This window comes from Rhipicephalus sanguineus, chromosome 3 (genome assembly GCF_013339695.2).
Source record: "Rhipicephalus sanguineus isolate Rsan-2018 chromosome 3, BIME_Rsan_1.4, whole genome shotgun sequence".
NCBI lineage: Eukaryota > Metazoa > Arthropoda > Arachnida > Ixodida > Ixodidae > Rhipicephalus > Rhipicephalus sanguineus.
The window spans coordinates 95,445,376-95,458,115 of record NC_051178.1 but is presented as its reverse complement, the minus strand read 5'-3'; the positions used below and the strand labels follow the sequence as shown (position 1 = coordinate 95,458,115).

The 12,740-nt window shown below is 45.1% G+C and overlaps 1 protein-coding gene across 1 annotated transcript; it reads left to right on the top strand.

Annotated features, from left to right (window-relative positions):
* Positions 1-212: 212 nt before the first annotated feature.
* On the top strand, positions 213-2,708 carry LOC119385685 (uncharacterized). Its single transcript, XM_037653081.1, has one exon. It carries the CDS (start codon positions 213-215, stop codon positions 2,706-2,708), a length of 2,496 nt encoding a protein of 831 aa, XP_037509009.1.
* Positions 2,709-12,740: the final 10,032 nt, after the last annotated feature.

Genomic DNA, 12,740 nt, shown 5'->3' with positions numbered 1-12,740 from the left:
AATCCTTCAGGCCACTTCTGACTTTTGAAGAAATAGCATGTGTTGAAAATAGAATAGTGGGGCATAGTCTTGGGGTAGGGACAGTAAACGAGGATGAGAACGAAGTAGGATTCGGAGCCAGCCCTTGAACAGTAAAAACGTCTAAGACCACGGGTCCTCGTTATTTTCATTATTTGGTGCCGAAACCCGGCAGTGGTAATTCCGGGACTGCCATGACTTCGGCCGAGCGTCTTCAGAAGGTGCGTGGGACTGTCAGGGCCAGCGTCTCACGAAATATTACGCTCCTGACAGGGCTACTGCAGGACCCTGACACCGAGGCGCGCGAGGTCAACAGGCAAGTCGCCGTTTTGAAGGCTAAGGAAATTGAACTCCGCCAGATAGACAAGGACGTTCTCGACCTCACGGAAGATGAAGCTATTGAAGCCGAAGTCGAGGGTGCAACTGACTACCACGATAAGATTCTGTACGCGATAGCTGACGCGCAGTTCTTCTTGTCTCAGCGAGAACAGTCGACTCATCTCAGCGAACCGTCTAGGAGTCGACCCAATGGCGACCGTGTAGCAGCCACCCAGAGCAACATCGCATCTGCTGAGGCACCGCAAGGACCAGTCAGTACGCCACGTTACCGGTCGGTCGCACTTCCGACGCTTCAAGTCCCGACGTATGCCGGCGATTTACGTCAGTGGCAAGAATTCTGGGACCACTACAGCGCCACCATTCACAATAATATCGAACTGCCACCGATCGAGAAATTCAAGTATTTACTGACATACCTGAGGGGAGCAGCCAAGCGAGCGATCGAAGGCATCAGGCTGGCCGACAACAACTACGACATTGCTGTGAAGACATTGAAAGAGCGCTTCGGTCGACAAGAACTTCTAGTGAACGAGCACATCGACCAGCTTCTTGCACTGTCCCCGGTAAGGAGTTCCAAGGAAGTGGAGAAGCTTCGGATGTTGCATGACGCCGTGCGTTTCCGCGTAAGTGCGCTCGAAGGCCTGGGTGTACCACCTGATCAGTACACTGTGGTGCTTAATCGCGTCCTGATGAGGTGCTTGCCAGAAGACTTGGCTATATTGTACCGACAAAAGAAGAAAGAGGAGAGCACCCAGGATGGTGACGCATCAGCTGAGCACACAACCCCTGGAGCAAGAACGCACAAGGCGACCGACATTTTCTCTTTTTTGAAAATCCAGGTCGAAGTGCGCGAAGAAGGAAAGCAAGCAGCGCCGTCGTCGCATCCTTGCCACTCGACCATGGTAAATGATGACATGAATTCGCCGACGAGATCTGCACATGCCATTCCATCAGCATCTGCGCTGGTTGCGACGGAGGCCCTACAGCAGCGCACTCTGTCTTGCGTACTGTGCAACAGCAGAGCTCACAGCCTCGCAGAATGCACAGCTGACATGTCTGTCGAAGAGAAAAAAGCCAGGTTGCGCAACTCTCGTTGCTGCTACAGGTGCGGAACGCGCAATCATGTCGCGCAATTTTGCCGAGTTTCCCGGAATCTCACGTGTAACAAGTGCCGACGCCGACACCTAACGGTCCTCTGCGAATTGTCACGCGCTGTCGCAATGACCGCTTCTCCAAGAACGACTGAGCAGCTGGTTACGCCTGGCACTACTCCACCGACAGTAACCACGGCCTCAACTGGTGAAAAGGGAGCCAAGTCAGTGCTGCTTCAGACAGGTCGTGTTTGGGCGGGGAGCGGACCACGACGACTCCTGGTGCGTGTGATGCTGGACAGCGGCAGCCAGCGTTCGTTTATCCGCACCGATGTTGCAAAGAGATTGCGGTGTAGAGCCCTTGGCATCGAAGAGCTATCATTGATGACGTTCGGAAATGCAAAGCTGCGGCATCAATTTCGCTGTCAACGCGTTTCCGTCACGCTGCGTGGACGATTCAACAACAGCACCGTTACGTTGGAAGCACTAGAGGTACCTGAAGTATGCTCCGCGACAAGTCCACCGCTGGACACTGAAGTGCTCGAGCTGTTGTGCGCCAGGAAACACGATGCTGCGGATCTGTTCGATCCAGAGACTTGGCACCCAGATGACATCAGCATATTGATTGGCTCAGACGCTTACTGGAAGTTTGCCACCGGAAGCATCGATCGCCTCAGCGAGGGACTCACTGTGGTCGAAACGTCTTTTGGGTGGACCGTACAGGGAACAAGCTCACCTCACGAGGCTGCAACGACTTGTGCCCTCCTCATGTCAGCTGGTGTGGAGTGCGACGAATCGGCTAGGTGGCGCCTCGGCACGATTAGTATTGACAACTGGATGCCAAAGAAAACACAAGAACTCGATATGTTAGAGCATTGTCTGAGCAGACATGCTGGATGTTACCAAGAGCCTTCCATGATGCCGGAGCCTCGTATCCCTGACGATAGCTTGCCCACCCGCAACGACGACTGCTTCAATCTGCTGGTCGGCGGAGCTAATAGTCCCGCGGTGCTTCCTGTGGTATCCTCGTCGTTGGACGCACCGCCTGAACATGAGGACTTGGAGAAAGTGGACTGCTTAGAGGAACTGGAGGAGGTTGTGACTGAGCAAAGGGAGGAGAGCGTAGACAAGGAAGAGAAAGCGCTGCTTCTGCCTCGAGAAGAGAAGTGGAGGGTCCCGAAAACGAAGTCGAAGCAATACTGCCACCACGTGGTGAAGCACCCGATACAAAAGTTGTATACATTGGAAGCAGCGGAGTGACTTGTATAACGTTCGTGCCCTCCCCCTCGGAGGATGTTGAAAATAGAATAGTGGGGCATAGTCTTGGGGTAGGGACAGGAAACGAGGATGAGAACGAAGTAGGATTCGGAGCCAGCCCTTGAACAGTAAAAACGTCTAAGACCACGGGTCCTCGTTATTTTCAGCATGGTTTTATCCTTGAAAGCTGGATCATATTGCGACTTCATTCGATTTCAAGCATTGCTTGCTTCTTTTGGTGCGACGCTTGGCAGGAAACATGTGTTCTAACGGGTGATGCAAGCGATTTCATGCGTGCTCTTTCCACGCCAGTCATGCACTATACGTTTCATCGTTTGTGGAAGCCAAGGGGAGCATCACTTCCAACTGTCAACAACGAACGAACCACGAGAACGACCAACCTCAGACCCACCGTCCTCCCCAGCATGACAATTCCACGGCATCGCTCGTCGGCGCCGTCAGCGTCGAGCTCGGAAGACTGCATTCTTTTTCTGCGAAGGCTCGTTGTTCTTTCGACTCAACAACAACGTTTCTTCATCGTCTATGCTATACTCGGGAGAGAAATGAGCGAGCCCGTTCTGAAAGCTAATCCGTCGCCTCGTGCGCGCTGCACTACACCAAACCCATCTGTTGCGCAAATAAGCGATTAAGTGTTTTAATCCGATTCTCTGAGATGAACCTCTACATAATACTATCCTATCAACGAACCGACATCAACGCGATGCTCGCGAAGGACGTGGGAGGCTGTACTTCGCCGAGTGGAGATGAGATCAGCTGACTTCCACCGCCTGTACTGCGTCAAACATCACAGAAAACTTTTCTTTGATGGCTGGTTGCACATCAGGGCACGTTTGGCTGTTGTATGATGCGGGCAAATGGAAATGCACTCGGAAACGCATCGTTCATTCTTCACCTCTGTCTCCGTGCGGGATGCGCAAGCCGTCGGACGAGAAACATAATTCCACACACAAACTGACTGTGACTGCCCGCGAGGGTTCTCTTAAGGTCGTGCACACGTATACGCGCGCATCATACGCGAATGATGCCTCTCATATATGGAAAATTATAGCGTTGTAGCCGATCGTAAAATAGTCCAAGATAACGTGAAGTGCATATATAAAGCGGCGGAAGTCCACCCAGATCGTGTGCTGCGGTGGCGTAGTGGTTACACTGTCTGCTTGTCACGCGGTTGGCCTGGGTTCAAATCCCCGTGGTGGAGTGTGTGTTGATACATGGTTTGTGACTCTCTGTGCAGTGTTCTTGTGATGTGTATATGCATATTCATAAGTTGGAAGGCTGAAAAGAACAAAAGAAAAAAAAAGAGGAACACTGCACGATCAACTACAATGCAGAAGAATTTCTTTTTTTTCCTAAAAATTTGCGAAAAGTACCGCATATATTTCGACCGCACATTCAGCCGTATATAAGCCGCACAGATTTGACCTGAAATACCTCTTAACCAAATCGACGGTATGCGTTACTTTAAGCGGTCACTTTTAAACGGCCTTCTGGCAACGATATGGCCTCGCATATGGAAGAGCCGCGTAAACTTAGGCCGCATAAGAAAGAGCCGCTTAGCCAGAGGCCGTATAAAGAAGGGCCGCATGAAAGAGCCGTATAAGTAGGCCGCTTAGAGAGCCATTTATAAGCGTCGAAAATTTGACCTACCTTCCGCCCTATATGCGTTGTTTTAAGCGGCCGTTTGCTAAGAGTGTAGATACACGAAGAGATGAGATCATATTCAGGTGGGTGCAGGGACTAAGAAGAAATGAAGTAAGAAGGGCAAAGAAGTGCGTTCGCGCTGTTATTTTAGCCTCAGGAATACGTACCAACGAGACCTAAATAGAGCTTTATTTTATTGACCAGAATCGACGCCAGCAGGAAACGCAGGCCGTGCCTTCACGTGACACTGCCAAGCGCGGTCTTTATTTCGTTCTCTTGAGTTCGCGTGCTCTGCGGTTTTGTTCGCCACCCAAAGGAGGCCGCTACAGGGTCTTCGTACAAGACGCGCGCAAGAGTCCGAGAGTGGCTTGCGTTCCGCGCATGCGTCCTGGTGGCTCGCAAATTTCTTGGGTTCAAGGTTCTAAAATTCTAGTGTTTCGCGGGAGCTGGGATGTGTACCTCTTACTTGTACTTTGACATACAGGGCGTGGTCGACGTACTCGCACGCTTATCTCATGAGCGGGAGTTTTGTACGTCTTGTCCTTTCACCGCAAAGTTTGCGTTTGCGAAAGGAATGAGCTGTAAGCTAGAAGAGCCAAACTGGGGGTTAGTTGAAGTAACAACTTTGACAGTTCGCGTTCGTCCTGTGTATACCTGTGCGTTCTTTTCGTGCTTCCTTCTTTACGCTTGAGCAGCGCGCTGCAAGTGTTGGCTGTGACAGTTGTTAGTTCGAACTATCCGTATGTGTTTTCTTTTCCTGCGTCCTTGGTGCTTTAACAGCGCGCAGTAAGTTTCTAGCTGCTTGGCGCTCTTCCTTTGACATTCCAATTTCTCGCTATCGCAGTCATTGCTTCGCCCTTGAGGCTAAACTGTGACTTCTTTATAACGTTAAAGTTTCTGCTAAGGAATCTCCCACTTTGCAGTACCTGCATGCAGTCTCCAAATAATATTTATAGATTAATTATTCAGTGTTCCTCATCAAGTTACACAACTGAAGCATCCCAATTGGGCAACGTGCACAATTATGTTGTAGTTTGAACTGAATGAATACACTTTTGCAATGCATATCTAAAACATTTATTTTGAAGAGAAACTTCTATGAAGTTACTAGATTTATTCTATTAACAGTGTAGCTGCTGTAACGCATCTGACGTTGGGCAATTGCGTGTTGGCATGCCAATATTTGCGACACCCCTTTCATTAAAGATGTATATTTTCCTTGAGCGGTGTACAACGGAAAAAGAAAAACTTCCACGACTTCCTTGCCCTTAAAAGCATGGACTTTGTGTCAGGACGGCTTAGCTCAGCGTCGCTGATCTAATTTTTATTTACACTGCCTTTTGGAATTGATGACAAATATCATCACGCCCCTCCTACTCAACGATCCTCAAGTCCTTCCTTAGAAAGGCATACTCAATAGATTCACTTCTCTTTTCTACATGTAAAGCTCGAGTGCTTCTTCATATACTCATTCAAGGGGCCATTTGTATCTCTACATGTCGAGCCGATAGGACTTGTTTCTTCCAATCACACATTCTCTTGCTGCTCGTGAACTTTCATGGTGCTATAAGCTTTGACATACGGCGAAAAAAACAATGGGCGAAAAACGCGTTTTCGGAAATGCTCTAACCCTAGTGCCTCCGCAGGCTTTGCGCAAACTCCAGTAACCTTATCTGCTCAGAGAGTGGCCATTTCATGGAGCATGTGTGCTTTCTCTCGTAAAAGGAAAAACGTAGAAAGAACGTAATAAGTGAAAGCTATCAAATCAGGGTAATTTGGTATGGCGCACTACAGCAGCATTCTAAAATCACACACATAAAGCTCGAAAAGTTTTGTCCCCGAAAGTACCCGCAATAAGGTTGTAAAGGTTCATTGGAGATTGAGCAATAAAAAAGTTCAGATTTTCATCGCCGCCTACATGGTGATGTTGTGCTTAACGTTCCATGGCGGTACCATTAAGGTTTTACATCGCTTCTGCAATTTGCCTCCTTGCCATTGTTGAGGTGTAGCGGTCCCTCTAGCACATTTGATTTTCAGATTAGGTGTTGTTCTTGCCATCAGTTCTTCTTTTATTGTCCTATCTTTTTTATGAAGCCATTCTGCCATGTTAGATGATGCTTAGAGGTGCGCAGTTCTAGCTGTAATATATTTTTTGCCGTTCTCTTGGACATATTTACGCTGCTGGAATTGCTGTGCACAGTGAAGATGTACATGAAATAGCTTTTATTTCCGCCATTCACTTCCGCAGGGTATAAGCCAGTGTTCAAATCTAGGCAAAAGAAAAAAAACACCTCTCCTCCTTGTCTGCTTCTCCTCGATTTGTTGCTGAATTTACCTTACTATGGTCGAATTGGTTAAGTTTCGCATATAGTTTCAAGTACTCACTGATATCCCACTCAATAGGCGTATACATCATGACCTTGTGCCAGTATGCGTCGTATGCGCTGTCTCGTCGCTTTTCGTAAACAAAGAACTAGTCTGACGTATCGAATATGCGGCATCCTCCTGTAATTTTCTTTTTACAGTTGCAAAACAGGCTAACGGAAAAAGAAGCTCATGTCACCCATTAGGAGGATCGACTTTCCTGCGTATCAAATACCATATTACTTCCCATATGGGGTACTGAGCAGAAGATCTAACTGCCCATGAGGCCTCAATAGAAAGCACTGTTGACAATGCAGTTTGGCTTATCTCTTTCAGATACCTAGCTTTCCTATCTTCCAGAGTTCACCGATAGAGAAATCTGAGTGAGTCTGATATCAGTCCGTTAGCGTATAATCAACTTTATCGACCATCGTGCCCGTGTTCTTTACCATTAATATCTGACATAATTGATGCACTTCATGACGCCATTTTATCTTCTACCTTCAAATACGAGTGACCAGTGGCTGCAATTAAGTAAGGAACTTGGCTGTTAAACGTTTTTGTTGCGCGGGCTAGTGCGAACAGAAATGAACTTGCACGCGCTCGATTCGTCCTCTTCATCTGCTTCGCTCACACAACACATGCGCCGATTTGTCCTGCCGTGGGATGCTATAACTATGATGGCCGAGTATGTTACGTGACTAAACTCACGTAACATCAATTGCTAGTAATGGGACTGAAATCACGCTACATTATTCAACAAGTCACGTGACTAAAACCATGTTATGTCAGGTAACAACTAGTCATGTGACAACTAATCACGTAACATCACGTAACAAGAAGTCACGTGCGTAAAAGTATGTAAGATCATGTAAAAGTCACGTGGCTAAAAATCACGAAACAACGTGTAACAACTATTCACGTGAATAAAATCAACGTAACTAGTGACGTGATTAAACAGCGTAACATTACGTAACAGCTATACTCGGGAATGTTCCCGCCAAAAGCACGTAACATCGAGTCACGTGAATAAACCACGTAACATCACGTAACTAGTCACGTGACTAAAAATCACGGAACATCACGTAACAGCCAGTCACGTGACAAAGATCACGTAAAATGTAGTCATGTGACATGTTCCCACCAAAACCACGTAACAGCTAGTCATGTGTCTTGTTCCCGCCAAGACCACGTAACAGCTATTCATAGGATTAACACCATATAACAAGTGGTCACGTGCATAAAACTCACGTAACATCACGTAAAAGGAAATCACGTGACTAAAGTCACGTAACAACTGGTCACGTGACATTCTCCCATGTTCACGCCAAGAACCGCGTAACAGCTATCACACGACTGAAATCCCAATAAACGTGACATGTTCTCGCCAAAACCACGTGACACCGGTGCTGTGTGGGGAACCGACCGAAAGCGGAAGATAGCCAAGCCTAACCATCCTTAGCACTACTAGCAAAAACTTAGCATTTGTAACAAAAGTTCGACATCACTAGCAAAAACTCAGAAAAAGCTAGGTCGAGCACTAGCTCCGCTGTTGCTCGACGTTTATTAAAGCAGATCACTCACACGAGATATTTTTGCCAAGACCGTCCCGTGAAACAGTTTAAGGGGGCGGGGGTTGTCAACTCTCCGCAACTCACACCTCTGATCAATAAGTATTGAGCTGCTGTAAAAACGCTGGTGTAGTGAGGTACGGGTGAGTAGACGTGAACGTAAAAGTGAGCCGAGATAAGGCTGATAGTAATGCTGAAGCTGAGTAGATAGACTATATTGTAGACAATATATTATTTTCTGTCGGTCAATACCTGTAGTATTCTTTCTCGCTGTTTAGCGTTATTTTTGCTTATCCGTTTGTACATAAACAAATGCGGTGCGCAACAGAAGAATTTCTAACTTTGAAATACGCTTTAATTTTATTATACAATCGTGATAATAGTAACTAAACCGGAGACAACACACCGATTTCATGCACTTCGGTGGACATTTTACATTTTATAATATTTCAAAATACCAGCGAATAATTTACTCAATGTGCTTTTTGTGGTGTTGTATACGTAGTCAAACACGTATTTCACGAATTTCCACATTTTTTTTTCACATTATGAAGGATCACTAAGGCATATGGCAAGTCATTGGATAGATCCAGATGTCTATTGAGAAAATTGTCCTTATCCGATAATCTTCAATACCAAAGTCAAGATGGGTATTTATGTCAAATATGACTAATTTAATTTCTTGCTGCATAGTTTTATGTCCTTTCCCTTCATTGCGACATAAAACGACCAAGCCCTAATTCTCTGATGCAAATTATAACATTCGTTCCAGTGCACTACACTTAGAAACACACGCTTTGTCCCTCTGTTTTACGCAATTTTGCAGTCGACAGTCGTGCATGGCTTTCGAAGCAAGCATTTCCGTTTGCTTTTATTTGTCGTGTTGATTCTCGGTTCTCCTTTTTTACACAGGCCTGTAGGCACCAGCCTTGTGCCAATTACAGCTGCAGTACGTACGCCCTGGCCACTCGGTAATTTGAGCGCAACTTAGAGGCACGTTCGTTAGCGAGGAAACCGAGAAGAAAGCGGCCAATTAGGACACCGTGTCGCGCACGTGCGCTTTGTTATCTCGCTGCCCGCCCTCCGCAATCTCTTTTTTTTCGCATTTGTTGCTTCTTGCGTCTTCGCGCTTGAATAAAGAATGTTCCAATGGGTGTAAATAAAAACCTCCAGAGGCAGGCAGCGTACATTGCAAAAAAATACACTTGCCTCGGTAGATATGGCAAGTACGATGAAAAATTTAATTAGGTTATTTAGAGCACATGAAATCCTGATTCTCACTCGAATCTATTGTATATATATATATATATATATATATATATATATATATATATATATATATATATATATATATATATAAGAACAATAAAGTGCTAACAAAGGACCCGGAAGTAAAAGTTGAAAAAAATCAAGCACGTAGGAAAAATTGTTCAGTAAAGGACTGACGTTTCATATTGCGGTACCGTCGCATGTTCGCATCACTCCGACGAAAGCCGGTCCCGCGGCCGAAACGACAGTCCTTTACTGAACAATTTTTCCTACGCGCTTGATTTTTTTCATATATATATATATATATATATATATATATATATATACATATATATATATATATATATATATACATATATATATATATATATATATATATATATATATATATATATATATATATATATATATATATATATATATATATATATATATATGTAACTTTGTGCCGCTTAGCTCACACCATGATATTCAGCTCAGAGTCGTATTAGGTTGCATTTAATTTTAATTTAATTTTTATGCTCTCGATAAATGCGGCGAGCTGTACCCGCACCAAATCGCACCCTGTCTAAAACAGGGAAACAAAGGAACAATAGGCCACAAGAGAAACGTAATATAAACTGTGAGCGGCACATTCATTGGGGCGAACAAATAAAGGATGTGGGGCCACTGCTTTATATGGCGTTTTTTTTTTCTTCTGTGTTTTCGGTTTTTGCACAAACATATTTAGACACAAAAGGCAAAATTACGTTAGTCGCTGTTGTCCATCGTAACAATGATCTGCGTTCTGGCCGAGCGCTGCAAACGTCAAAACATGCCAATAATTAAGAGAAACATTGAAACAAAACAAGATCGGTTTCTAACTGGCAATGTTAATAAGAAGCAACAGTTATGAATCATCGCATTTCAGTTGCTTTCTAGAGCATGGCATATTTCAGCTGGAAATGTATATTTTATGAGCAGATTTTGCGCTAAATTTGATATGATGCCCTACCATATGTATAAAGCGACAAAATCAACCACTGAAACGTTATGTCGAAAAATTTTTTATTTGTTATGAAATTCTAAATTGAAGGATGTACACGTTTGTGAGAGGGCTATATTGTATTCATGTTAGTGTTATCCACACTATGACATACGGGGGCACCAAGCTCATAACTCAAAGGAACAAAAGGAACAGCCACACCGAACCTCCTGTATTAGTGCGATGGCGCAGCTCACCCCAAGAAGTGGACAGTAAGGTACATGATAATGACATTATTGTAAGCACAGCATTTAAGCCGACTTATTTCCCACTAGAACTGACCCTACCGCAAATGTTAATGATTACTTGGAACAGCACAATTTTAACGAACATACTGAACGGTGTGGTATTTCTTTAATATTCAGTGTAATTCTTTCCTGGGATTACTTCAGAATCACTACGCAAATCGCGCAAGGTCCTACAAACTTTATGTTATTGGTCTACCATAAAACCACTTTTATGCTTCAAAGTAAGTGTGGTTCCTGTATCTAGGATTAAGACACATACGTGTAAACGGATTTCCGACGAAATTTCTTATTCGTGAAGAATAGAGTTCCATATATTTGTTGCAATGTACTCAGAATCAAGCATATTGCAACGCACAGTTAAAAAAACCACACTCTAATGAACTATAGCGAGATCGGCAAACTTTTGCCCGAGAAGGAAGGAGGAGATAACTAAACGGAAGTCCCCGAGCAGCTCTGGAGAAGAGTCCTCTTTTCAGCTCTAAAGCTACACCTCTTCTTCTTCTCTTACTCTGGTTGTGTCCCGCGTGGGTCGCGCGCAGCTGTTCTGGCCTGGGTCAAGCAGGCACGCGCTCTCGGCCACACATTTACCTTCTCATTACTAGATTTTAAATAATTTTTTCTCAGCATCATGACTACTCCCAACGGTCTTGCTAGTGTAAATTTTGATGGAGATGGGTGTATTACCAAAAGAAAATAATAAAAAAGATGTGTTTCTTAAATTGTCAGGGTTCTCAGCAAGTGCCTCCCCCCCCCCCCCAAAAAAAAAAAAATCCTGGTAACGGGCCTGGCACATCTCTATATAGAAGTACTGTACATCGCGGTGTACCCCCTACTTTCATGTCTGACCATATGCCTCAGGCAAAGGGGTGGCATATTCTTTCGCACAATAAAACATTGGTGAGCAGCGGCAAAAAAGATCGGCCATATATCAAGCGGTGTAGCTGTAAGAGCGAAAGTGGACGCAGGCTATCCTGGTGCGTCAGCTCTGGTCTTAAGCAGAGTTACAAAGTGTCCCTTAGGAAGTACGGATGGGTGGAGTTGTAAAGACGTCATCCAGTAACGTAAAGCCCAAGGTTTCCAAGTCCGAGGCGGCAATAAACCCGTCGAACCTTGTTATCGCTAACGCGGCCGTAAAACGACACAGCTTTTATTGCAGACCACTTTCTGTGACAGAACCTTGGTGCTTTTCTTTTCCCTGCTCTTATCCACATTGCTCCAATCGGCCTTGGTGCTGGAGTAATCCGAGGTCTGCTTCCCTTCGGTGTTCCATCGTTGCCTTCAAGGTCACATTCTCCCTTTTTTTATTTCTTCATGATGAACTGTGAGATGTTTTGTGCAAGTAATTTTGCTGTGCGCATATTATTTTTGTTTATTTGTGTGTTCTGAGCATTTCCGCCGAAAGCAAACTGCACACGCTGTCGCACTTTTATTCTTACCGATGTCGCCTACTGGTGTGTAGCAAACAGTCCTTTCTTCAGCATCGCAACAGGGAATGCTAAGTATTGGCTCACACAGTCTACCAAGTTTTTTATTGTACGCGCATTTGCTGTGGGCTTTTATCGCAGTCAAATTTATGTGACACACCGTCGGACTTCGGCGCTGACCACCGACTGCGTTTATTGAGTCAATCAATCCTGTCTACTCAGTAGCAAAAACGTATGTCACAAATCTTCGTCAAGTCTACGTAAGGTGTGATAGCGCTGGTCTACAACTGAGGTACGTATGGTAATGGGCGATTAGGGGGCGGGGGTTGGAGGGAGGGGGTGTATCGCCACGACGACCTTGAAAGAAGTACTGAAGAGAGTGAAAAGCGCTTTACTTTGTTTGGTAGAGGTATGTGGGCTATGTAATTAGCTACAGTGCAGACGCGCACCTGTTGGTTTTATACACGTAAGCT